Below are 24599 nucleotides of genomic sequence, written 5' to 3' on the forward strand. Positions count from 1 at the left end.
CTCATTATAGCTTTGAGATCGGTGTGCATATCTTTGGATATAAGTCAAACTGATCGAACTCTACTTCCTACCTAATCCCAACCCCTTACCACACTCGAGCCCTCCCCCTATCTACTCTCATGATCATGGACGTCGATTCCAAAGCCCAACCGCCTCCAGAAGCGCCTCCCCCTGGATACCCTAACCCAGATTCAAGGGGCGCAGGATTCTCGTATTCACAAGGGCCACATCAGTCTTATCCCAGTCCAGGACAACGATCATATGGTCCACAGGCAGCAGGTGTGCCATACGATCATGAGGCAAGAATCGGTGAACAATACAGGAACCAACGTGAGCTACATCGTTTTCTCAGTTTGTGTAGACCTTCATGCAACATGTATTTACTTGGAACGACAGTCTTGGCTCGCTGTGCTCAGGGCCACCATGACCCAACGACTCACTTTGGCGTCTGTGGCATTATCTGCGCTGTTCTCCTGTTCCCAATAGGGCTTGTCTGTCTTTTGTGCGTATCTTACAGCCTCTCATCCGACCTGATTCTAAGCAAGAGCAACATCTGTCACATAGCTTGGATACAGACCGAAAATGTTCACGATGTGGCGTCCCATTGTAGAGGGAGTCAGCAGAGCATCCCTATCTCCGGAAAGCTGATGTCGTGGGGCGCTCTTCGATCATCTACCTTTTTTTCTGTACTCCAGCTCGTGTCACTCTCTCGCCGTCATTCTCAGGTTTCGTCTTCTGTTCACTCATGGACCCAGAGGACTTTCGATCTATCTTCCATCTTCGAACATAATCTCAAGCAGTGTTGGTGACTGACCGATGACCTGAGGTTAGCGAAAGGTCGAGGCTCTGACCTGACTGGAGGTCCGACCCAGGTCTGACAGGGTCTGACTGAGTCGGTCGAGTACAATTTGAAATCACACGCGTGCACGTAAATTCGCAGGAAATAATAATTAGTAGCAGATCTTGACAAACGGAGGAGGGGAATGCGGTAGTAAATGACAGCATACAAGGGGGGGAGGAGAGGCCACTGACGTTGTGCGAGTCGAGTGGGTCGAATTTGATTGAGGAAATGGAGGACTTGGATGTCGCAGGCCAGTGCGCTTGCAATTGCCACACTTCACCCTCGCTCTTCGCCGCCTGACACGTCGCAGGCGTACCTTCCGCCTCCTCCTCCTCATTGTCGCCTTCGTCCTCTGCGGGCGCGCGCGTCCCATATCCCCAACTATCCGTGTTTATCTTTCACCAGCCAAAACCACGATCACCCACTCGTCACAACTTGTCCAAGAAATTAAGACGCCGATGTACGCGCTCACCTCCGAAGAAGACAAGATCCTTCGACCTGTCAGGGTGGTACGCCGCGCTGTACACTGTCCTGCGTCACCTTGGCGCGCGCCGCGACCTTCAAACTGCCCACGCGCTTCTGCAGCGCCGCGACCCTGCGCGCCTCCACCTTGTCGTCCGCGTCGAACGCATGACCGCCTCGAATTCTGCGGTGAGCCCTGTGAGCACGCCGTGCTCCCACTCTGCCTTGTCCGCGAGGTCCTCGAGTGTGAGATCATGGTGCCGTGGCATCCTCGCGGCATGCGCGCGCTCCTCTGCCGCGAGACGCTCCCCTTCGTCTCGTTTGCGCTGCGTTTCTTCTTCTTGCTGCAGATGTGCCGACCGACCGATAGGAAGGGAACAAAGGCGTCAGCTCAGATCCTCTCAACACGCCGTTCAGATGGACAAGGCCCCGAAGGCAACGATAGAAGCGGCAGGAGCGGAAAAGAGAAGAGATGGCTCCAATTTCCAAACTCGCGGCGGTTCCCGCCGAAGCTGCGTCCAGACATTGCGTGCCCATGTTATCACGTGAACGTTACGCGTCGGCGCGTTCACTTGCACCAGCCGCGGTGTCGGTTTAAATTCCAACTGCCTCCTCCTGTATTTTACTTTTGTCACGCCCGCATCCCAAGTTGCCTTCGTCGCTCCTTCACCAGCGCTGGTCGCTCTCAAACTCGTCATACCCATGCCGCGCTACTCACTTGATGGTCCTCTCTCTCGTAATCTTCCCCCAAGGGATCCACGACTTCGAGAGGATCGCAGTTCTTCTCCTAATCAACCGGCTCGGAAGCCCAAGATAAAGAAAGGAAAAACGCAACCTAAGAAAGTAAATCTTGTTGTTGATTCGGAACGTGAAGGAGTCGAGTCTCCTAACGATGGCCAAGGTACCTTGTGGAACCATGCACCCTCGAAAAATAACAACGACCGCCCGCTCAAAGAGGTATCGGCCGTGCCCGACCCTGCTCCTGACTCTAGCGGAAACCTCAACACAACATTCACGTCGACTCTGGCACAACAGAGCTCTCCTTCTGAGCCCGTGGCTGGCGGACCGTCAAAAACGGTCAATCTGCTGTTACCTAACATCTCTCTAGCCCCTACATTACCCGAAGCGCCGCTGCCAGCCATTGTGGTGACATCGACCTCCATCACCTCAGTCTTCATCACATCTATTCCTTCACCCTCATCGAATCCCGCTAGCGATACCAAACACAATGTTCAGTCCAATACAACTCATCACTTCTCGACTGTCATCATCATCCTCTTAGCCGTGGGGGCCGCCTTTCTCTTGGTAGCTGCCTTCATACTATTCCGCCTCTGTACTCGCCAGAAAAAACGGATCCACCTAATCCCTTCCCTGCCCATTCTCCAAGAAGCGCTTTCGAACGAAAAGTTCGACAGTGAATCTCCCATATTCGGCGGAAAAGAGCGATTCTCCACTGCCAGTCCTCGAATAAACACAGTAGTCTGGCCATGGACACAGTATCAGTCGGGGATACCACGGCCGGCGCAAGCAGCAGCCAAACATACTGACATCGCCGCTACTGCGTCATCGGGCCAAAACCCCCAGGACCAGCATTTTGTTTCTGAAGACAAGGACATTCTGTCTCCGTCCCTCCAGAGCGCTACCATACATAAGGCGACAAATGCAACGTTTGTTCAGCCGACTCTCCGGCATCTGCACAATGCTGTAAATCATCGCCCATCCCGACTCTCGACAATGTCAACATTCATGCGTCCGGTATCGAATTACATCGATAGCCCTACCCCGGAAAACATTGGTATTGCGGTCAGTTCAGGTAATATAGCGACCATGGACGCCGGCGAAGACACTAGGGTCAGGAATGAGTCCTTCGCTCAAGATACTGGGGTCAAGGCAAATGCGCGGCGAAGTGTCGATAGGAAGCGGGTCAACGGTGCTGCTCGTGAATCCGTTGTCTATCGGGGAACCGAGGCTGCTTCCCCGTCACTTGCTGCTGTTTCTGGTTCCATTGGCCTTTCTGGTTCTGCCTATGCCCAAGGACGGGCTCGTATCAAAGCCCCATATGGCGTTGGCTCTTATCTTCGTTCTTCGTCCACAACAGCTTTCACTGGGAACTCTGGGAAGAGAGTGTCATCGGTGTTGACCGAGATGAATCCTTTTGAGGATTCAGCGTACGGAGTCCCGCCTATTCCTGCTCTGAGAAGGGCGCCGGACGAGCAAGGTGGGGGTACTAAGGCGCTGACGGTAGCATTAGGGCTGGCTTCACCGCTGCCGTCGTCCCCAGACCCGTTTCAAGAACCTCCTATGGCAGGTGGGCAGAAGAAGCTCCCGACGGCTCACACGAAGCTCAGAAGTCCAGTGGAAGCATCGACATCCCTTGGCAGTTTGATGTTGTCCGATTATAGGGCGTCTAAGACCGAACCAGATTTGGTCGCTAACGCCTACTCTGACGATGGGAACGCAGACCGATACTCCACGTCAAACTTCCGTAGGCGGGCAGATGACAAGCCTCCTAGAGTTCCATCGCCTCCTCTATTCCCATCCCTGACTCAAATGGCGCTCGCTCATGGCAACCCCGATGACTACGCTAACTACAACAGTCCGACGTACAGCATTTATGGGTTATACGACCCGGACAGGAAGAGCCGGCCTGATGGGGTATATTGACATCCGGTGATAGACTGAGAGGAGGATCAGGCGTGTTTTTTGGGTTCTGGGCGTCCAATGACAACGAGGCTTTGATATTGTACACCACCTCCCAAACGGGAGTTTGATTTGTATTGTGTTCCTCGGCGCAAGCGACTCATTTATATACTACATGTTATCTTTGAGACAGGAGGGGAATAAAATATTGAGGGCGATCTGTCACATCGCATCGTGTCAATCAAATAAAAGTGGCAGGTCGGCAGGGCACAAGACAGTTGAAGGCGGCCAAGCAGAGCGGGGTGAGAGAACCAAACTCAGCGCAGAAAATAGACAGGCGTCACGGGACCCGAACATGGACCAGTCACCGCACGCGCGGATGGGATCCCCGCATTGTCCATCCTATACCTCTTCCATCCCTCCCACCACAAGCTCCATCCACCGCTCCGTCTCCGCATTCCCCATTCCTACCCGCCACCACCGACCATTGTGGTTTCTCGGTTTCCTTCCCTTCAAGTACGTCAGTATCCTGTGCCTCAGCCGTTCTTGTCACTGACGCTCATAGAACGTGTAGCAGCCGATCGCCGCTAGCTTGAAACTGCAGCATGTCGCGCTCAAATATAGCGGCAGACAATGTCTCTTATGATCCCTTGCCCAATCCTGCAGCTGGGACCCAGCAAGACATCCCCTACAACGATCCCTCCGAGGAAATCATGTCCCCTTCTCCCCGCATGAGTAACTTCGATTACGACCTTCCACAGGGTGCAGCTCGCCCTCGTTTCATGGGTGCGGCCTTGGGACACGAAGGTCCGAGGGATTCTATTGGCTCTTTCGACTCTCGGCCGCAATCCGAGGTTGGATCCTCCGTGTATGCGCTCAACCCAGAGTCGTTGTCGGCGAGGGCATCCCCCCAACCGGGCGGGCGCGATACTTTCGAAGAGAGATACCGTGATGATCCTCACACTCCTGGCTTGTACGGGGAGGCTGGCATGCCTATGTCTAATGTCGGCGGAGACGGCCGGTATCTCTCCGAAAAGCGGGAAAAGTATGCCACTCCCGGCGTCAAGTCCAGACGTAACATTATCATACTTGCTGTTATTGGCGGTCTTATTGTCATCATCGTGGCAGTCGTTGTCCCTCTTTATTTCACAGTCATCAAATCCCACACAAACTCTCAGGATAATGTCGTCTCTCCCTCTAAAGGTGCATCGGCGTCGGCTTCTGCGTCGAGTTCTAGTGCCCCCGCCGCTCGGGCAGTGATCACCGGAGGGGACGGTAGTAAGGTTACGACAGAAGATGGAACCACTTTCACCTATCAAAACAACTTCGGTGGATACTGGTATTACGACTCTGAAGATCCTTTCAACAATGGCGCACGAGCCCAATCGTGGAGCCCCGCTTTGAACCAGACATTCAAATGGGGGGTTGATCGAATCCGCGGGTGAGTACATGTCACTAGGGTCGACTCACGCATCGTTTTGGCCTTCTCACGTTCGATTCCCAGGGTCAACCTTGGTGGTTGGTTGAACACAGAGCCAGTATGTTTCATGTATTCTCCCTCACGCTTGTTACACTGACTCTGACTCTTTGAAATAGTTCATGTCAGTTGAAACTTTCACGATTTTTGCCTTCGTCGTTGCCTTGACTGCATCTGCAATAGTTCTCCTGCCCTGTATCAAAAATACCTGAATAGTTCTCCTCAAGCCATCGACGAATGGACTCTGAGCGTCAATATGGCTGCAGACACTGCCAGCGGCGGGCTCAACCAGCTGGAAGAACATTATAAGACATTCATCGTGCGTGTCGTCTCACGCATGTGTTTTGTACTCAGTCTGACATGAATGACAGACGGAGCAAGACTTCGCTCAGATTGCTGGTGCTGGTCTAAATTTTGTCCGTATACCTCTGCCTTTTTGGGCAATTGAGACTCGTGATGGAGAGCCTTTCTTGGCCAACACCGCTTGGAAGTAAGCTTATTTTTGTTGCTCGTGCGCACATGCCTCATTGTGTTGTAGATATTTCCTCAAAGCCATCGAGTGGGCGCGGAAATACGGCATTCGGATTAACTTAGACCTACACGCCATGCCTGGCAGCCAAAATGGGTGGAATCATTCTGGGAGACTTGGAACTATCAACGTACTTAACGGAACTATGGGTTATGCCAACGCTCAACGATCCCTTGATTATATCCGCATACTTGCCGAGTTTATATCCCAACCTCAGTATCGAGATGTGGTCGTCATGTTTGGTATCATGAATGAGCCGTCAGGAACAACCATGGGTCAAGATAACCTCTCTCGATTGTACGTCCCTCATGATACCGTAGTCTGAACGAACCCAGCTCAATGGTCCTCTTAGCTACTTCCAAGCATACAATTCTGTTCGTCAAGCAGGTGGAATTGGTGCAGGCAATGGTCCCTTCATTTCTTACCATGACGGGTTCCTTGGCCTCGATAAATGGTCAGGGTTCTTGGACGGAGCCGATCGCATCTCGCTGGACTATCACCCGTACCTCTGTTTCGCTGACCAGTCAACGTTACCAATGGCGCAGCAGACAACAAGACCCTGCGATGCTTGGGGTGCAACCATGAACACGTCAATGGCAGCATTCGGTCTTACTGCCGCTGGCGAGTTCAGTAACGCTGTCACCGACTGTGGTTTATACGTCAACGGTGTCAATCTGGGTACGCGCTATGAGGGAACTTACCCTGGCAATCCTTCCCGAGTTGGTAGTTGCGATCCTTGGATTGATTGGCAAACTTGGGACCAGTCTATGAAGGACAGCATCAAGGCTTTCGCTATGTCGAGCATGGACGCCCTCCAGGTCTGTGGGCTCTCTTTGATTGTCCTGGTGCCTCGTACTGACGTCGCGCCATACAGAACTGGTTCTTCTGGACATGGAAAATTGGCAATTCCACGCGTGGTGTAGTAGAAGCCCCTGCTTGGTCTTACCAACTTGGTCTAGAGAATGGCTGGATGCCAACAGACCCTCGAGAAGCCGATGGAGTCTGCGGAAATAGTAACCCTTGGACTGGTTCGCTGACAGCTGCACAGACTGGAGGAGCAAGCTCTAGCATCCCTGCGGCTCAGTCTTCGCAATATGCGTGGCCACCTACAACTGTCAAGAATGCGGACGGTGCTGCGTCCCTTCTCCCTACATACACCCCTACGGGCGTGATCCCTACTCTTCCTGCTCCGACATTCACCGCATCCGGTACCTCTACGATCAGTGCTGGTAACGGATGGGCCAACCCAACAGATACTGCTGGGCTGATGGTTCCCGTTTCTGGCTGCACGTATTTGAGCCCTTGGGTAGAGTCGGCTGTGGCTGCTCCACCTGTATGCACTCCTGGCTCGAAACGTTCTCTTCAGGATGTCTCAGAGCCGTTAATCACGCGTGCACCATAGTAGGACGCCATTGGGCTATGTTCCGGGCATGCAGTAGAATTGACTTCACGTGACATTCGTTCAACGAGGTATTGTATGGGTTAGTTGGTTTTTTCTCCTCTTCGGCTTGTTCATCCTTGACATTCTTGATCGTTGTCACCATGGACATCTTGCGATTTTACTCGGACTCATCAGCACCGTTATTACTACTTTACACATGTGCCGCTCACTACACTCGCAGCTACTTACTAGTTACTCTTCAGGCCAGAGACAGCACCATGCATGAGCCATCAGTCCTTACAGTCTAGTGTACTATCTTCGTTGACCATCTACTACCTGCCCCCTGCTAGATATCTGACCATAAGCGTGCTGTATGTAGACATGTGGCAATGTGGGCCTTTTCAGGTACATCTACCACGACGGAGAACCCAAGTCTTAACACCAACCCTCTCAAATCGTTCCTCGACCTTTGAGGAATTCAGCGCGTCTGTAGTACCGAACGGCCCGTAAAAATTTCAAATATGTAATTTTGGAGCTTTTGTGAGACACTACGTCCCCGTGGCTGACCTTACACAGAAGACAATCGTTCTGAATCCTTGTCCATAAATATGACCACACATATCACAGACGCCCAACAGAGTCAACTTGTTCTCAGTAGCATATCGCTGTAAGGCATGTTCAAGTCTTCGTACACGTGAATGCTCTGGGACCTTCATTTCACCTCACGATTGCATTGGTATGCTGTCAGGAATCAGGATTCAAAAACGCAGTTGCACGCGGACTTGGTCCCCTGACCTGATCAATTTCTTTTCTCGACCATCGTGGTCCGTCTGCGTCCGTGTTCTTATTTTTATGACGGAATTTCATCTAACCCCTTCGTCGTCCAATGTTCAAGCGCACAGGTCGCTCAGCTGGTTTACAATCTCCTAGGACTCTTTCCCTCATTAGGGGTCGAGCTTCGAAATCGCAAGCACTTACGACATTTTCGACATCCAAGACTCTTCCGTTAGAATCAAGGCCTCCTGCGCGAGAGCCTGCGATTTCGTCCGCTCTGCTTGAATTCAGTACTCGGAGTATTGTCGGACACTCATGATTGAAGAATCATGAGTCCTTAGACCCCTGGCGTGTCCTGGGGAAATGCCTAGCATGCATAAATACCTTCCATGCATGGCCAAATTACTCGTCGTCATTCCCAATTTCTTCACAGCAATTTCCACTCTTCGACGATGTTTTCTCGTGCTCAAACCACTTTAGTGGCCAGTGTCCTTCTTGGCGTGTCCAGTGTTTCAGCACTTACTTGGGGGAGCACGAAATTCTTATTCGTCTTCGGGGATTCCTACACCACGACTGGATGGAATATTTCTGCTGGTATCAACTCTCCTGTGCCAGGGTTCACATCCTCGAACGGTCAAAATTGGGTTCAATATCTTGGTTAGCTCTGTTTCATTCGAGCCATTTTTCGCTCTGATATATATTCGCCCACAGGAGGGACTTACAATGTCACCGATACACAAGTATTCAATCTTGCATTTGGAGGAGCGACGATCGATTCTGCGCTCGTTGCACCATATTCGCCCACAGTGCAGTACGTGCCAGGCTGTGCGATAGGAACAGTCGTCGAGTTATAACGCTCAAACCGCCCAGATCGATCGTAACCCAGGTCTCTCTGTTTGAACAATTCCTCGGGTCTAAGCCCGCTGGCGCACCATGGAAAAGTGACAATAGTCTCTTCGCATTGTGGATAGGCATCAATGACGTTGTATGAGCAGGTACCTTGTATGCGTGTTTCGACTCGCACTGACTTATCATTCGACAGGGGAACTCATTTGCGTGGAACAATGTATCACAGAGCGCTTTTCATACCACGCTCATGACACGTCTCTTCGGTCAGGTTGAAGAGCTCTACCAATCTGGCGCTCGCTCGTTCCTGTTCCTCACTGTTCCTCCCACGAACCGAGCCCCACTCCTGGTCGTGCAAGGCCCCACGGTAACCGCGCGAATTACATCGTCCATCGCCGACTACAACAACCAATTACGGTCCTTCGCGACAAAATTCAGGCAGCAGCACAAGGATCTTGACCAAATCGTTGTCTTCGACACGCAGCCCATCTTCAACACCTTGTTGAACAACGCTGGGACGTTCGGATACGTCAACATAACGGGGTTTTGTGAGGCCTATCAAAACGGTACCTCGGATGTCTCAACACAGATCGCACCTTGTGCCCCTGTTTCAGATTACTTGTGAGTTTCTCTGACTCTCCTATTCGAATAATAGTTACTGATTGAACTGCGAAGTTGGCTGAACACGCTGCACCCATTGTTTACCGTTCACGAGTAAGTCGCCCCGTCTTTATGTTGAGAGTTCATCCTGAGTATCTTCGCAGCGTCATTGCTAAGGCCATTTCGACTGTGTTGAGCGGTTTCTGATAGTCTATTACTGTCCCACCCCCGTGTTGAACGTGTCTTCATTGCTTGTGGTCAATAGTCACCAACCTTCATTCTGAAACTTCGACCAGGCAACATACTGAGATTCAACGCTTTGTATCATGCCAATCTAACCTGTGATTTCACTGTCGAGGCTATAGGCGACCTTGAGAAGCGTATCATACTTCGTGTCCGGATGATAGCATGACCGCCATCGGATAATGCCCAAAGCGACCTGCGAGTCGTCGATCGAAGAACAAATGACAAAGGAGGACTATTGCATACCAACCATCCTTACGATCCGGCCACAACTTCGCAGCTTCAATGCTCTCCGCTTGTAGTTGCGTATCGGTCCTCTAGATCTTCCTGACCCCCGTAGCCGCCCTCGAAGTCACGGTCCATTTCGCTCGACGCAGGCTTCTTCTCAAACATGCTTCTGGCACGTAGAGAGGCTAGCTGTTCTTGTTCCTTCACCTTGTCTCTCAGCATTGTTTGCAAAATTCGGAAGTCTGGGTCTATGTCACCTTCTGGCGTATATATTGCGCCTCCTCCCCTTGTCCCTTTGCCAAAGTCTTATCCTACGACCGCTTGAGAGTTGGCGGTCTGAGATAGAAAGTGGAAAGTCCCGACCTTGGACGTTGCACCAACAGTATTGGACATAGTGGATGTTGAATGTATGAGGCCTATGAGGCGCTTTATCTAATCTTAGTATTTATGTTATTTTTCGACCCCACTATCACATGATTTGGGTCATTCTGCGGGCAAACCCCTTTCACAAATTAATGGTACAAGTCCTACAGGAAAGGAAGCTCAATGTCGGTGCAAGGGTATGTATACTACGAGACACCTTCAGATGCCGCCTGCTCTAATTTCTGACGTTTTCGTTGTCGGTACCGCTCGACAGCGCTTTGAATTGCCTCGTCATCGTTACGCCTGGCTATGAGCCGCGCCGCAGCTTCCTCCTCTCGCTGCTGTTTCTCCTTCAGGATACGATGTTGCTCATCCTCCATCTGGGCAAATATTTCCTTTTTCCGGCGTTGATTGATCTCCTGTCTACTGGCAGCTGTCCCAGCAGCTCGGTGGACCTCGACCTTCTCGGTATCGACCTTTTTGACTGATGTCCGCAATCCCAGTAGTCGCGTGTTGGGAGCAGATAAGTTGAGACCGGCGGAAAGAAGGTCGCGCTTATCCACAATCTGGTTATCATCGTTGAGCTCCACGTCCTTCCCTTGGGCCTTGGCAAGGCGCGCGAGCTCCAGGTCTGATTGTGGAATGAAGTTAATAGGCTTTGTAATGGTGAGGTTTGGAGCAGGGCCCTGTGGACCCTGAATCTTCTTCTTCTGCGCCTGAAGGGTGGCAGCGACTGTCTCCTCATGCTTTTGTTCCGATTCCTCAAGCATCTTGCGATAGAAATGTGCCATCCCTGAAGATGAGCCTTTCTTCTTCTCCAATGCTGTTTAGAAACATTGGATATGAGTAAGATGATGGAATGATGTTCGACCTCAGGAAACGCATGCCTTCGCGTTGCTTCTCCTCCTCCTCTGCTCGTCTAACCTCAGCCATCTGATCCTTGTAAGCCTGTGTAACGAATGCCTCTTTATCCATGAATTCATCACCCTCCGCCTCTCGTTCACGTTGAATCATCTTCTCTTCAGCTCGTAGATGATCAAGGCGTCTAGTTTCCGCAGAGTTAAGCAAGTTGCTGATATATTTAGGCTACAGATGCTAGTACGTTACATCTGAGGAATCTGGAGAAAGGATCGAGGATACGGACCTTCCTCTCCTTCGATTCTTGCTCTTTGACCTCCTTCTGTCGAAGCTTTGACTCCTGCATATGGTCCCATACTTCATCGTATTCGAACACAGTAGAATCCACTTGCTTCTCCGCCTCCATGCGCTTCTTCGCGGTTTTTGACATTTCGACATTTTGAGCTATCAGTCGTCGATTTGTAACCCCCTTAGAGGTACTGCTGGTCGTGTGTGGGGCATCTTCAGTGGCATCATCGTCAATGGATGCAAAAGCAGCGGAGCGTTTAAGAGAAGGCGCAACGCCAACTGGCTTCTCCTTGGACTTGTTGGCGAGAGAAAACGAGAGCTTCATGACGAAGATGACCGTTACGTAAGTAGATGTGTGCATTGATTATTGAATAATTTCAGGCGAGGCAGCAAGGTTTTTTACGCTTTTGCCTGATATGGATCAAAAAACCCCATAAGAGACAAGGATAAATACTGAATGATTTTAATCGGCTCACTTTGTCGTGATTGATTGGATGCCGTTTAGCATTGCATGCCGTTAAATATTGGATGCTCGCGGTCACGAACCTTTCTCTCTACATAACACTAGTCTCCGTGGCCGACCAACACATAAGATTACAGTCGTTCTGTGTTAAGGTATGCTTCCAAATGATGAATCCTTGCGGGTAGTCCGCGTTTCGGCTTTAGCTGCTCTTAAATGATGAACTTTGCGGGCCATGCGTCACCCAACCTGACTCATAGGTGGGTAAAGCTTACCAACTGCATAGATAGTGCCTACTAAATGGACTTTTACTTGGTGCGATATGTGAGTTGGTGCAGATGCTGTTGTTTTGCTCCGGTTGTTGGTTCGAGTCCCGACAAAAACAACGTCCGTTGTGCTCAGATTTTTTATTTCACTATTGTTTCGGGTCTCTTTTACCTTTCTAAACATATTTAATCTGTTCTTGCACATCAGGACTGCCCATAAATGATATTTTGAGCTTTCTCTTGATTAGCACGTGAGCTATCTTGCACGTGAGCGAGCTGAGTTTCAAAAATTATCAAATTTCAGCTGAAATGCCTACTACCCGCAAGGTTTTGTGATTTGGATGTAGACTAACATAACACTGCATGGCTCTCGCTGCTTTCGATAGAAGGCGGATCAATGGCCCAGACGAAAGCTTTCCGCCTGTCTTTGACGAATCCGAGTCGGCCGACACCTCGTACTCGTCTTGGACGGTAGGCGAAGCACGTCAAGGCCGACAACCACTCGACATCCGACCAATATGTGCGCAGGTATAGTTTTTATCGTTACATTCATCATTCATCATCGTATGTCCTTGTTTTACGTCAGGTAGTTTTGAAGGCAGGACTCATCAGTCAGGCTAACGGGTCAGCTTATATCGAGACTGAACGCACCAAAGTTGCATGTGCGGTGTGAGCCCTGCTTCCATCTACCACTGTGTTTCGTTAATTTCCTAAACAATTCAGATATGGACCCCGTCAATCAAAAAACACTGGGTATAATGAGAACGGGAGATTGAACGTTGAAGTCAAGTTTGCTCCATTTTCATGTGGCAAGAGAAGGGCACCGCTTCGAGTAAGGATCAGCTAATTGCCCGGTCATAACCTCCTATTGATTTTCTTGTAGGATGCCGAAGATCGATCCATCGCGGTCCTCATACAACAAGCTCTGATTCCCTCTGTCCGACTGGAGTTGCTCCCGAAATCCGTTATCGATATCTTCATTACTGTCATTGAATGCGACGGAATAGAAGGATGTATCGCCGTTGCATCTGTAGCTGCCTCTACGGCACTGGCAGATGCGAGAATAGAGCTCCTAGGGTTAGCTGTCGCTTGTTCCGCCGTAAGTTGCGTGTTGGTTGCGACTATTGACTTTTTTAAATAGTCACATTATTCTCTGTGCAGTGTGTAGTAAACAGGGAAATTTGGCTGGACCCAACAGAAGAAGAGGGCCATCTGGCAGAAGGCAGCTTGGTTTTCGCCTGTATCCCTGCCTTGGGTATAGTCACCAACACATGGCAGACAGGGCGTATCCTGCCGCAGGACACATTGCAGGTACGTCTCAATCTCCTTGTATACGGCCAACTTTTTTCATACTTTGTTGTTCAGTGTCTAGAGTCTTGTCAGGAGCGTTGCACAGATATTCACCAGATTGTTTCTCGAGCTCTTTTAGATAGTGCAGAAAAATCAATTACATGAGTCATGGTTCTTATCATCTTCCGAAGGCGCTGCCTCTGAGCCGACTTACTTCAAGCGATAATTTGAGCATAATTATTGCTGACTGAAACACAGCGTTCGCTCGAAGCAAGTTGGCCTGATGTATACTACTTTCATACTCTACGAATGGGTGCTCGGCGTTCCTTGTGATGGTGTAAATCTCAGATCTGGATCGTTTCGTCATGTATGTCATGTAGACAGTGTGACCGTGAGACCTAGACATCATTTCACACGTGCAGTTGGCGTCACTGGACCCTTCTGTCGCGTCTTGCGTGCGTCCCACAAGGTTCTACTGCATAGCTCAAATTTCTTTTGCTTTCTGGAACTTTGCTTTCTGGAACCTGTGAACTGCTTGCGCTACAAATCCTTTCCTCTAATTTTTGGACAGATGAGCTCTCCCAGCGAGAACTTCTCCCCATTTCCGTCTCCTCTACATAATACGGGCCGATATCCTTCACCTCCTCATTCGCGCTCCTCTCATGAATCTGACGATTCGCTACGAGCTCTTGAACTCTCTGGGGGGCTGGCCCCCAATACTCATCCTCGTCGGGAACGCTCATATTCGATAGCCGGGTTCGGCTTTGAACGAGATCTGCTCCCACTGAGTGCCAGTGTCAGTGAAAGGGATGAAGTTCGAATAGCGTCTAATGATAAAGATATCAGTTTGATGAATGGTAAGCCTACATCAATCTATGCGTTGTTGGATTGTTATGGGTGCTCATTTGAGAAGGCATTGCTCTGGTTGTGGGCCTGCAGGTGAACCACAGTAATGCTGGAATCTCCATGTGACAAACTGACTTCGTCAATGCGCCTATCAGATTGGTTCAGGCATTTTGTACGCGATTACCCTTTCAAAGAGGACTTGTCCTGATATTGAGTAGTTCATCTCCAGGCGTGGTCGTAGGCAACACCCAAAGCGTTGGCGCAAGCCTGATAGTATGGTTATTATCTGGGTTGCTGGCATGGACAGGTGCAAGTAGTTTTGCCGAGCTGGGCTCAGCCATTCCTTTAAATGGAGGTGCACAGGCGTATCTGGCTTACTCTTATGGCCCTCTTGTCTCGTATCTGTTTGCCTGGACAGCCATCGCTGCTCTCAAGCCAGGTATTTACGACTTGCGTTTGAATCCGGATGCTCTGAATTGAATCTCGCTCGATCAGGTTCGAATGCTGTGATCAGTCTTATTTTTGCGGAATACTTGAACCGATTGTTCTGGCATGCTACGGTCAGCGACGCACCGCCGGACGCGATCCCTCAGTGGGCTATTCAGATCACGGCCATCATAGCTGTCCTGATAGTTACTATTGTCTGCATTGCTACGCGGAATCTTGGAACTCATACTGCCGTTGTTTTCACGGCTGTCAAGGTATGTTATTTTTCATGATAGAGATCATCAGATGCTAATATGTTATCTCAGATCATCTCCCTAGTTGGTTTTCTATTGCAAACGAACGATGAGATGAGGTACTGACATCATATCGCAGGTATTAATAGCAGTCCTTGGTATCATACAGCTGGTCAGAGGTAGAGCATCGACTTCCCTCACTTCAAATATCTTCGAGGGTACAAACACGAGTCCGTCTTCTTATGCGCTGGCTCTCTACTCTGGCCTATGGGCTTTTGATGGATGGGATCAAGCAAACTATGTTGGAGGTGAAATGAAGCACCCAGAAAAAAATATACCCAGAGCTATCCACTCTAGCATGATAATCGTGACGGTGATTGGGCGACTGCACTCATGTCTAGAACATATACTCATCTGGTCTTTCAGCTACTTTTTCTTCTAACCAACCTATCCTATTTTGTAGTCTTAGACAAGGTGAATGCCTTGACCGGCCTCATATGCATCTCACTGAATCGCCATCCAGAATATTGTAGGACGAAGTAATACAGTTGCGCTCGACTTCGGCAGAGCTCTATTTGGACCGATTGGAGGTTCTGTCTTCGCCATCATGGTTGCGATGTCATGTTTCGGAGCATTGAACGGTATGGTGTCATTCCCTATCGTTCTTCTTTCGACCATCGATCGTTCTCTCAATACAGGATCCTTTTTTACTTCGGGACGTCTTATCTATGCCGCCGGACGGGAGGGATACCTCCCTGCCCTGTTCGGTCGTCTCCATCAAACCCGACAAACGCCTCTCAATGCTATGTGCTTGCAAGCGACGATCACTATCCTTTTTATTATCCTCGGAGGTGGCTTTAGATCGTTAATAAACTTCGCTGTCGTTGCATCGTGGGCGTTTTATTTCCTCACGGTAATACGCTTGTTGCATGAGTTTCCTTGGTACTAATGCGAATGCAGGTTCTAGGCCTTGTCATACTGCGAATCAAGGAGCCTATGCTAAAAAGGTATTTCTGAACAATATCTTGGAATTTCGGAATCTCAATAGTCGCTGCAGACCTTACAAGACATGGATCACGACACCTCTGATATTCTGCGCAGTAATTCGTTCTTTTCAATCTTTCCATTATTATATTTTCATGCAAAGTAGGTCGCCTTGTTCCTACTCTGCATGCCAATAATTGCGGCACCGCTGGAGGCAATGGCTGTTCTTGGTGATTCATAATGAGAGCTTTCTGTTTTGGGCATGGCTCACTAGGTGCTCCAGGCTTTGTGCTTGTCGGAATACCCATATATTATATCACTCAACGTGGAACAGATATTCAATTACCGGGAAAGTTATGTGAGTTCTTCGGGCGACACTTATAACACTTGGCTTATTGTCGCTTCTTTTCCGCGGCGCAGCATTTTTGTCGTCCTGGATTTCCAGGATGCGTGGGCGTCCAACTGCGGCTCCAGGATTTGGTTGGGAAGCTGTTGCTACAGAAGGCGATGAGGGAGTGGAGATGGCGCAGGCCCGCAGCGTCCAGTGACTGAGTGCATGTGCCTGCAATGCTTTATGGACCTGTCCTGTTTATTCATCAACGTTTCAGGCCAGTTGATCAGGCTGTTTCAGAAAATGATGTGCATAACATTTTCATTGCACTCACCGAACTGCCCGATGACATGCACACAACTACACCTTTTTTTACCTTCTTCTCAGAGAACAATTGAATCACCTGAGGCCTCTTCGAGAAACTTTCGGAATCTGCGGTGGTTGCGGTTGACTTGGTATTGGTTGCACTGCACTACCTCGGCGAGATACCGCGGCAGCGCTTGACAGCTCGGCTGTATCCCCGCAGATTGGTAAGATCCACTTTGGGAGATGACGCGATCGATAGGTCCGATATAAAGAGCTTCAGACTCGCCCACAGTCTTCCATCTATACCCTTCGTCAGCGTGTAACCCCCTAGTAAGCAGACGATTTGTCTGTTCTAGCTCTATTCAAGTACTCACAAAATACATCTCTTCAGGTCTCTACGAAATGGTGAGCATGGAATAACGGACAAGCCGAAGCTCGTGGCTGACGAATGATCCAGTCCGAACACTCCTACAGATTCGATGTCAAGGTGAGTCGAGATTCAACAGGTGTTGTTCGAGCTAATGTTTCGTGATATAGATGACCTGCGGCGGCTGCTCTGGAGCTGTCGAGCGTGTTCTGAAGAAGGCTGAAGGTGCGTAGCTTTGCGTGGTGACCAAAAACTCCAGCTAATCCTTGGAAACATAGGTGTCAGCTCGTACGATGTCAGCCTCGAGAAGCAGGAAGTCCTTGTGAAAGGTACTATTGGCTACGATGACCTTTTGGAGAAAATCAAGAAGACCGGCAAGGAGGTAAGACTACTCTTCACTGCGACGGCGCGCTGCATGGAAGTGCTCATCGTCGTTTTTAGGTTCGCTCTGGCGAGACTCTTGAGTGAGGTACATCGAAGAAAGATGGTTTTGATTTGTTCCCGGTGCTGTTTTTGAACGTCGATGGTTTGTACGTTTGCTGGTTGACAACATCCAGAGGACGCTTGGCCGTTTCTTGGATCTGACATGGACACCTATTCTGTGAGGCGCAGTTCGATGCCCCAAGGCTACGAAAGGGTGGTCTCCGTCGCTGACCTCACACAAGAGATAGATAGTCGTTATCAACGAAAAGTGCCATCTTTACCCAAGAGAGGATACTTCGTGTAGCCGGCTTATAAGCATGTCAGGCAGTGATGTGTCATTGACGACGACAAACTATAAATAAGCAGGTCTCGGTTAGAGTGCTTGCGGGTGTTGATTGATTGGTTTGTAGCAACCACAGACAAATGTCAGTATCAAATGGACAGAGCTGGCCAAGCCGAGGAGAGCCGAGGCTGAGCGAGAAGAACTGGTTACACAATACACACAGTCCCTTGATATTGTGAACACTTTCTGGAACTGTGCTGGGACGAGTGTTCTACATTGTGAACATGAAGAACTCAAAGGGATGTACTAACATGAATGATTGCATGATTCTGCTGACAAACTTCTCATAACTGTGAGGACTGTGAGGCCTGTGAGGACAAAAGCGGCCGTGAGTCGGAGCGCCTCGGAACACGTGACATTTCGACGCGTTCACCGCAGAGGACATCTCGAAACTAAGGCAGGTTCTTATTTTTATCCACGCTCTTCTGCCCACATGTGTATCGTACCGTCCCTACCCCTCTTCCTCCAGCTCAAGCCTCCCGCCCCTCAAAACAGGCTCTGCCTGGCTCTGCGCGTTTCGCTGCGCAGCTTCTCTCCCGCAGTCAGTCGGGCCTCGGCTCACCGACAGTAAAATCATTCCTACTGGCCGCCCCGCCGTGGCTCCTTAAGATCGGCCCTTTGTCTCTTTCCCCCCACCATGAGCTCAGGATCTTCTACGCCGTCTTCAACGGCGTCTTTGACTCCAAATCCTACTACTCCAGCGATTGTTGATGATCTAGAGTGGATCACCGCATACCTGACCATACATAGGCTCAGCGAGACCAGTTGGCGCTATGCGTATCTGCTATGGATAGTCATCGCATCCGTTTCCTTTATCTTCGCCTTTTTCCACTCTATGGGACTGAGGGGGGGAGCCGTAGGTGCATATTGGAGCAAATGGTCCCTACGCAGAAGAACTTGGCGGAAAAAACACAGCTTGGCCATGGCGAAGAGAAGAGGGCAACCGCACAAACAACCCATCCCTTTACCTTCGAATGCTCAGATCCTGTCTCTAACTCTTCTAAGCATTGCAGCATTTGCCGTCATGGTTGTTGGGCCGGACTACCTTGCACCGTCAAATAAACTTTGGGAGTTTCGTCGGGACTCGGTTCTCATGCTTCGGACTGTAAATTACGACGCGTCTATGTTTTTCAAATTTCAGCCCCAGTACACTATCTCCAAGGCCTGGTGGACTGCAGGTGGAAGAGCTGGCCTCATCGCATTTGCTCTTTTCCCACTATGTATTCTCTTTGCGCTCAAGGCCCCCCCTTTCGCGATCTTCGCAATTCCCTTCTTTATCAACTTGCACTTCGACAAACTCATGTGGCTGCATCGCTGGCTCGGTCGACTTATCTGGTTCATTTCTGCGGTACACGTTGCCCTTTGGAGCGTACAATTGATCGAAGATAGACGGGTCGGCACTGGCCAAATAGCATACGTCTACGCTTGGCAATATCCCAAGTTTCTGTATGCATGGACGGTATGAGAAATTCGCTGGTCACTCTCTTACCGTTTTCGCTCACCTAGATGCTCAGGCCTTCGGTCTCTTCACACTGCTGATTATACTATCCCTTCAACCCATTAGGGACAGGCATTACGAGGCGTTCTATTTTCTACACATTCTTCTGGTCCCTCTCACGATCATCATGTCTGCTTTGCATCACCCGCCTGTTTGGTGGTGGTGCTGGGCTGCTTTAGCCTTGTGGATTGGCGAGAGAACCTGGCGAGGGACGAGATGGCTGTATATGAACGGGTTTGTTGGCAGTCATGTCTCCTCTTCTCACCATCTTGAGAGGCACATATCGGCGAAGGAGCTAGAGCTGCGACGTCTCGAACCTCATGACGGAGCCGTTCTGAACGGTGATAAACAATCACGGAACCCACGGTCACCTCTTTCAACACTAGCAGATGGCGAACATCGGACGTCCGTTCCATCTGGTCCTTCACGGTTCACTCCTCATTCTGACGCAGCTTCATCGGGTCACTCTATAATTCCCCCATTGAAGCCTGCTTCGAGCTATGTTCCACCATCTGGATACGCACATGTGGAGCTTCTCGCGGGTCGCACCATTCGACTACGGCTTATAACTCCAGGCTATCTTACATGGGCTCCCGGGCAGAATTTCCTGCTCTGCGTCCCCTCTGTCTCGAAGTTTCTCTCGCACCCCTTTACCTCCGCATCCGTTTGCGATGAGCAAATAGCGGGTGACGATGGACGGATGCTTGTTTTTTTGATTCGTGCCAAGAACGGATGGACGAAGGACCTCTGGGACGCCATTGTAGCGTTGACGTCCGGCAGCCGCAAGCATCCGCAGAGCGAGAGTCCACCTATCGACGATCTTCCTGCTATGGGGATACTCATGCGATGCTGGGTCGATGGTCCTTTTGGATCTACAAGTCGGGCTGATTGGGGCATGTACTCCAGTGTATTGATCGTTGCCGGTGGATCAGGTGTTAGTTTTGGACTGTCTGTGCTGAAGTACCTGAGCCTTTGTATGTCAGGGAGGGAGGGGAGGTTCCTGGGAGGTTCCGGTTCAAGGAGCGGGACCCGCTTTCAAACACAAAAGGTTAGATTTGTCTGGGTCGTCCGCGAATTCTGTACGTTGCGATCGATGAATTTCACATTCCATTCTCTGACGTTCCATATCTAGCGCACATTCAATGGTGTGCTACTACGCTACGTCAATGCAGGGCTCTTGTCCCAACTCAATTTCTTCAAATCGAGATTTTCGTGACTAATTTCAAGCCATCGGCGAGGCATCTCCCTTCGTCACCACGGTTTCCTCCCACTCCTTTATCCGCTTCGACTAAGACCGCCTTGCTATCTCCGACGCCACGGTTTGTTCAAAAAGGGAAGCATGTCAAGCGAAGCGAAAGCACAATCGGATCCGATGATCCACATCGAAGCGATACAGAGCCTGCGGATGCCTACGTCGACCTCAGCTATTACACCGGAGAATTTAATGAAAACAGTGAGCCCAATATCGGGGAGCTAGGCCACGAGGAACATGTGTTGGATCTCACAAATTTCGATGGTGATAATGATGATCAGATCCCGGGTGAATCGTCGATGAATCACACGGTCAAAAAGGAAGGGAGAATTCGGCGCGCATTGTCTAGGAGGTTGTCGAACTCTCAAGGCCCTTTTGGTGACCTGAGCCTTCAGAGCGCCGCCACTCTGCCGTCGTCTCTTCCACATGACCCGTCAAATCGTCTATCAGTTGTCCCCGAAGGCCACTCGCGCAACGGCTCTCGTGATAGCCAGCGAGTGCTCTCTGAGGTCGACCTTGATAACCTTGTTGATGACGAGCACAGAGCTCCTTTGAATATTGCCATCCCATCGCCTCGACATTCACAAGCCTCATTTCACTCATACGGACGCCAGGATGCTGTTTTTTCCGCCATTCCTCGTACTCCCGACTGGGATACACGGTCTGCTGTATCCGACGTAAATTCTCTCCATGCGTTGATGCCTCGGGTGGGCACAGGGGCCTTCGGAGAGCAAGTGCAACTCCAATGGGACGAGGGCGAGATGCAGGATATCAATGTAATGGCCGAATTCGCAATACCCGGGCGGCCAAAACTAGATGTCATTCTGCGGGACGAAGTAGGGAGCGCTGCTGGTGCCGTGGCTGTTGCTTGTAAGCTCCCTTCCTCTTTGATCTAGCTTGTGTGGCTGAGGACGATTGATTCCCAGGTTGTGGGCCAACAACGCTGAACGCTGTTATACGAAAGATTGTTGCATCACAGATCGATCCGGCTCGCATACGACGAGGCGACATGAGTGGATCTATAGCGTTAGTAGCGGAAGAATTTTCTTATTGATGACTCGACGAGATGGATGTCTCCTGCTGCACCTGACGACTTGAACTAGGCTAACGGACCTTAGGCCTTAGCAGTGGCACTTCGTACACTCATCCAGATTTTACATACATGGGGTCGTACTTCGGACTGCCGCTTCGGTACATAAATCTGGACGATTTTTACCTTCTCTTACTGTATTGCCTAGATATTTTGCATAATTTGGACATCGATTGCGTGTCCGAATATCGTTTGCATGGCCAGCTGACGCCACCTTGGTCGGCCACCAATCCTGTTTATCTGATAATCGCTTTAGTGTCCGGTGCTTAGCACGGTGGCGCTTTGATGCCGACACGGTGGTTCGAGCTATTTTTGCTCGTGTCCTCAGTCCAGCAGCTTTAACCATTATATTCCTGACGTTCAGACGCTTGCGCCTTCAAAGCGCTCATCTCGCTCTTCGGAGAACTGTGCACATGGCTGGCACACTCGAGCCCATAGTCGTTCCGGAAGGATTTACTCTCCACACGGAGAACACGTCTCACATCCTACTACCTTCGACAAACGAGGCGTTCCTGAACCCGATCCAGGAATTCAATCGCGATCTGAGCGTGGCCGCCATTCGTGTCTGGAGCGAGGAGTTGAACCAAATCAAGGAGCAACGATGGAGACAGGCGCAGCAAAGGAAGGCTGATAAACGTAGCCGTCCAGACAAGAAGCGGAAATTGGACGCAGACGGGGAAGATGCATCGTAAGCTTGCCCACTTTTCGATATCTTCTTATTGGACCATTTCCTTAATCAGAAAATCCACCAACGTCGTGAGTGAGAATAAGGTGGGCTCTGATTCAGTAGCCGAGATTGCGGGGGCCGGAAAGCCAGTAGAGGAGCTTGAGGTACGATTTCACTCTCTGGAACGAAAGGGTCACGTTGGAAACTTGTCGCGCAGTATCATCCGTACAAGTTTGTGCTCTTGGAAGCATTGTCTGCCACTGGTCTTCGTTCAATCCGCTATGCCAAGGAACTCCCTATGGTGAAGTCAGTCTCATCTTGGTTGCTTCAACTTCATAATGACGCTGCGCCTGACCATGAATTTATTACCAAGATACGTCATTGCCAATGATCTCTCTCCGTCGGCGACCGCAGCCATGAAGCGAAATGTTGACCTGAACGGGCTGGGAGAGCGAACAGTTGAGTCGGACAGCATGGGGGCAGATGAGCCTGAGAAGGCGAAAATGTCAAAATCAATACCTGGGAAGGTCAGGATAAATGAAGGCGACGCACGGTGCGTGTACTAATTCCGTCATAGGTCTTGATTCACATATTCATTCTGATAGAGCACTTATGTATTCACACTCTCTGGAACGAAACCGGGTTGACGTCGTGGACCTTGATCCCTATGGCACTCCAGCACCATTCATTGACGCTGCAGTGCAGTGCGTGAATGACGGAGGTCAGACAACTCTAGTGTCTTTGATTTGTCTGAATTTGACGAGTATTGCATATCAAGGCTTGCTCTGCGTTACATGCACAGATCTTTCAGTTTTGGCCACAAACAATTACCCTGAAAAATGGTGATTAGTTCGTAGCTTACATTTTTCCATTGACATTGATCCCCTTCCGATCAGTTACTCCAACTATGGCGGTATTCCTGTCAAGGCGGAATATTGTCATGAAGTGGTAATATTCTCCCCTGTCACTGCCCACAAGTACTTCTCATGCGATGTCGTTTCAGGCGCTCAGACTTGTTTTGAATACAATATCTACGTCTGCATCTCGTTATGGGCGTTACATCCAACCTCTCCTGTCTCTTTCCATCGATTTCTACGTTCGTCTGTTCGTCAGGGTCCAGTCAGCTCCTATAGAAGTCAAGAAGGCTGCCAGGTATGTGCATCATGGCAAACAGTGTTCTAATTCCGTCTGACGTACTCTAGCAATACATCCATCTACTATGTCTGTTCAATCTGTCAGTCATTCCATGGCCAATCCTTGGGAAAGATGGTAGAAAAAATCAATGAGCGCAGCGGAAACGTGAACAATCTCTTCAAGGCTCAGTCAGGTCCTCCAGTATCAGAAAAGTGCCCTGAATGCGGCTCTGCGATGCACGTTGCGTATCAACCTATGCCTCATTTACTTCTGAGCATTGACAGTTCTCAAACAGATTGCAGGTCCGATGTGGTCTGGCAAAATCCATGATCAAGCTTTCGTGGGAAAGATTCTCGAACATCTAGAGAACAACGACGACAAGTATGGTACTGCTGTGCGCATGAAGGGTATGCTCACGGTAGCCAAAGAGGCGAGTTTGGGTATTTTCCTGTAGTGCCTGCACGACACTGAGTTTCCTTTACAGGAGCTGGAAACGCCGTTCTACTTCACTCCCTCTCGAGTAGCCAGTTTCTTCCATTGTACTTGCCCTGCACTGGATGACGTAGCGTAGGCGTCGTGCAACCTCTGTTGGTTCAGTGGAGCTGACACCATTTTGGGCAGATCTGCATTGCTCAATGGCGGACATGAAGTATCCCGCTCACATGCCTGCCCGGGATCACTTAAAACGACCGCATCGCGGGCGGACTTACATGATGTTTTCCGGTCATGGGTGCAAACCCATCCAGTAAAAATGGATAAAATCACAGAGAACTCTCCTTCTCGGGTACTCCTCAGCAAAGAACCGAAGTACTGCCTTCGCCTCGTTTCTTATTAACTTTCGCATTGACGCCGATGTACAACAGAACGGAAGCCAGCTTTAAGCGCCACCCTCGGACCGTCACGCCCTCTTCAAAAGTCAAGTTGGTTCGTTATCAGCAGAACCCTGCTCCTCATTGGGGCCCTGGTACAAAAGCAGATAGCGGTACAAAGCGCAAACGGGGAATAGAGGAGGAATGAAAGTATAGGATACTAAGTGCGGGGCTACGTGTGTACTCCGAATGATGTCAACCGTCAAATGGAAAAATGCGAGATTTGGACATGATTACAATACTGGTCCTTCCGGTACTCTAAG

At 50.0% G+C, this 24599-nt stretch overlaps 11 protein-coding genes across 11 annotated transcripts; 9 read left to right on the forward strand and 2 right to left on the reverse strand.

Moving 5' to 3' along the window:
* Positions 1 to 77: 77 nt before the first annotated feature.
* HETIRDRAFT_379978 (uncharacterized protein) lies at positions 78 to 674 on the forward strand. Its single transcript, XM_009544362.1, has 3 exons — positions 78 to 330; positions 397 to 502; positions 565 to 674. The coding sequence occupies exons 1-3, from the start codon at positions 120 to 122 to the stop codon at positions 608 to 610; spliced, it is 363 nt and encodes a 120-aa protein (XP_009542657.1). The 5' UTR covers positions 78 to 119; the 3' UTR covers positions 611 to 674.
* A 395-nt stretch (positions 675 to 1069) lies between these two features.
* Positions 1070 to 3967, forward strand: HETIRDRAFT_100575 (uncharacterized protein; the record flags this gene model as incomplete). The annotated part of the gene is made up of 5 exons (XM_009544363.1): positions 1070 to 1095; positions 1152 to 1350; positions 1427 to 1492; positions 1540 to 1832; positions 1885 to 3967. 5 exons carry the CDS (start codon positions 1070 to 1072, stop codon positions 3965 to 3967), a joined length of 2667 nt encoding a protein of 888 aa, XP_009542658.1.
* A 971-nt stretch (positions 3968 to 4938) lies between these two features.
* Positions 4939 to 7351, forward strand: HETIRDRAFT_43491 (glycoside hydrolase family 5 protein; the record flags this gene model as incomplete). Its single annotated transcript, XM_009543488.1, has 7 exons — positions 4939 to 5384; positions 5448 to 5492; positions 5604 to 5739; positions 5792 to 5910; positions 5959 to 6246; positions 6302 to 6767; positions 6824 to 7351. 7 exons carry the CDS (start codon positions 4939 to 4941, stop codon positions 7349 to 7351), a joined length of 2028 nt encoding a protein of 675 aa, XP_009541783.1.
* Positions 7352 to 8556: 1205 nt separating this feature from the next.
* Positions 8557 to 9757, forward strand: HETIRDRAFT_115074 (carbohydrate esterase family 16 protein; the record flags this gene model as incomplete). Its single annotated transcript, XM_009544364.1, has 6 exons — positions 8557 to 8761; positions 8816 to 8915; positions 8975 to 9089; positions 9147 to 9571; positions 9626 to 9664; positions 9715 to 9757. 6 exons carry the CDS (start codon positions 8557 to 8559, stop codon positions 9755 to 9757), a joined length of 927 nt encoding a protein of 308 aa, XP_009542659.1.
* Positions 9758 to 10075: 318 nt separating this feature from the next.
* HETIRDRAFT_309740 (uncharacterized protein) lies at positions 10076 to 10320 on the reverse strand (the record flags this gene model as incomplete). The annotated part of the gene is made up of 2 exons (XM_009544365.1): positions 10076 to 10222; positions 10279 to 10320. Coding segments are annotated over 2 exons (189 nt in total), but the record flags the coding sequence as incomplete, so codon positions are not given.
* A 270-nt stretch (positions 10321 to 10590) lies between these two features.
* HETIRDRAFT_310082 (uncharacterized protein) lies at positions 10591 to 11855 on the reverse strand (the record flags this gene model as incomplete). The annotated part of the gene is made up of 3 exons (XM_009544366.1): positions 10591 to 11207; positions 11266 to 11470; positions 11529 to 11855. 3 exons carry the CDS (start codon positions 11853 to 11855, stop codon positions 10591 to 10593), a joined length of 1149 nt encoding a protein of 382 aa, XP_009542661.1.
* Positions 11856 to 12601: 746 nt separating this feature from the next.
* HETIRDRAFT_471043 (uncharacterized protein) lies at positions 12602 to 13730 on the forward strand. Its single transcript, XM_009544367.1, has 6 exons — positions 12602 to 12784; positions 12843 to 12925; positions 12980 to 13088; positions 13140 to 13355; positions 13418 to 13567; positions 13622 to 13730. The coding sequence occupies exons 1-6, from the start codon at positions 12620 to 12622 to the stop codon at positions 13709 to 13711; spliced, it is 813 nt and encodes a 270-aa protein (XP_009542662.1). The 5' UTR covers positions 12602 to 12619; the 3' UTR covers positions 13712 to 13730.
* Positions 13731 to 14117: 387 nt separating this feature from the next.
* On the forward strand, positions 14118 to 16604 carry HETIRDRAFT_167943 (amino acid transporter; the record flags this gene model as incomplete). Its single annotated transcript, XM_009544368.1, has 15 exons — positions 14118 to 14403; positions 14460 to 14485; positions 14548 to 14564; positions 14611 to 14831; positions 14888 to 15093; positions 15145 to 15156; positions 15212 to 15489; positions 15536 to 15546; positions 15606 to 15713; positions 15771 to 15985; positions 16033 to 16079; positions 16130 to 16172; positions 16223 to 16286; positions 16340 to 16414; positions 16477 to 16604. The coding sequence occupies 15 exons, from the start codon at positions 14118 to 14120 to the stop codon at positions 16602 to 16604; spliced, it is 1737 nt and encodes a 578-aa protein (XP_009542663.1).
* A 491-nt stretch (positions 16605 to 17095) lies between these two features.
* Positions 17096 to 17528, forward strand: HETIRDRAFT_167942 (copper chaperone; the record flags this gene model as incomplete). Its single annotated transcript, XM_009544369.1, has 5 exons — positions 17096 to 17098; positions 17151 to 17180; positions 17231 to 17285; positions 17339 to 17442; positions 17502 to 17528. The coding sequence occupies 5 exons, from the start codon at positions 17096 to 17098 to the stop codon at positions 17526 to 17528; spliced, it is 219 nt and encodes a 72-aa protein (XP_009542664.1).
* A 935-nt stretch (positions 17529 to 18463) lies between these two features.
* HETIRDRAFT_60484 (ferric reductase) lies at positions 18464 to 21959 on the forward strand (the record flags this gene model as incomplete). The annotated part of the gene is made up of 5 exons (XM_009543550.1): positions 18464 to 19285; positions 19341 to 19690; positions 19823 to 20403; positions 20457 to 21446; positions 21503 to 21959. 5 exons carry the CDS (start codon positions 18464 to 18466, stop codon positions 21628 to 21630), a joined length of 2871 nt encoding a protein of 956 aa, XP_009541845.1. The 3' UTR covers positions 21631 to 21959.
* A 29-nt stretch (positions 21960 to 21988) lies between these two features.
* Positions 21989 to 24565, forward strand: HETIRDRAFT_432447 (uncharacterized protein). Its single transcript, XM_009544370.1, has 13 exons — positions 21989 to 22354; positions 22407 to 22497; positions 22551 to 22639; positions 22707 to 22886; positions 22939 to 23054; positions 23112 to 23175; positions 23230 to 23281; positions 23337 to 23485; positions 23536 to 23707; positions 23763 to 23897; positions 23952 to 24034; positions 24089 to 24274; positions 24331 to 24565. The coding sequence occupies exons 1-13, from the start codon at positions 22080 to 22082 to the stop codon at positions 24482 to 24484; spliced, it is 1746 nt and encodes a 581-aa protein (XP_009542665.1). The 5' UTR covers positions 21989 to 22079; the 3' UTR covers positions 24485 to 24565.
* The last annotated feature ends 34 nt before the right edge of the window (positions 24566 to 24599 follow it).

This window comes from Heterobasidion irregulare, assembly GCF_000320585.1.
Source record: "Heterobasidion irregulare TC 32-1 unplaced genomic scaffold scaffold_02, whole genome shotgun sequence".
NCBI lineage: Eukaryota > Fungi > Basidiomycota > Agaricomycetes > Russulales > Bondarzewiaceae > Heterobasidion > Heterobasidion irregulare.

What these genes read in the sequence shown, in the direction of transcription:
- HETIRDRAFT_432447 (XM_009544370.1), top strand. Translation starts at nt 22,080, where the DNA reads ATGGCTGGCACACTCGAGCCCATAGTCGTTCCGGAAGGATTTACTCTC. An exon ending in ATAAATGAAGGCGACGCACG is followed by an intron (nt 22,887 to 22,938) that starts GTGCGTGTACTA and finishes TCATTCTGATAG; the next exon opens with AGCACTTATGTATTCACACT. An exon ending in AATGCGGCTCTGCGATGCAC is followed by an intron (nt 23,708 to 23,762) that starts GTTGCGTATCAA and finishes GTTCTCAAACAG; the next exon opens with ATTGCAGGTCCGATGTGGTC.
- HETIRDRAFT_379978 (XM_009544362.1), top strand. Translation starts at nt 120, where the DNA reads ATGATCATGGACGTCGATTCCAAAGCCCAACCGCCTCCAGAAGCGCCT. An exon ending in TGAACAATACAGGAACCAAC is followed by an intron (nt 331 to 396) that starts GTGAGCTACATC and finishes TTGGAACGACAG; the next exon opens with TCTTGGCTCGCTGTGCTCAG. An exon ending in ATAGGGCTTGTCTGTCTTTT is followed by an intron (nt 503 to 564) that starts GTGCGTATCTTA and finishes TCTGTCACATAG; the next exon opens with CTTGGATACAGACCGAAAAT.
- HETIRDRAFT_471043 (XM_009544367.1), top strand. Translation starts at nt 12,620, where the DNA reads ATGGCTCTCGCTGCTTTCGATAGAAGGCGGATCAATGGCCCAGACGAA. An exon ending in ACCAAAGTTGCATGTGCGGT is followed by an intron (nt 12,926 to 12,979) that starts GTGAGCCCTGCT and finishes TAAACAATTCAG; the next exon opens with ATATGGACCCCGTCAATCAA. An exon ending in TGCCGCAGGACACATTGCAG is followed by an intron (nt 13,568 to 13,621) that starts GTACGTCTCAAT and finishes TTTGTTGTTCAG; the next exon opens with TGTCTAGAGTCTTGTCAGGA.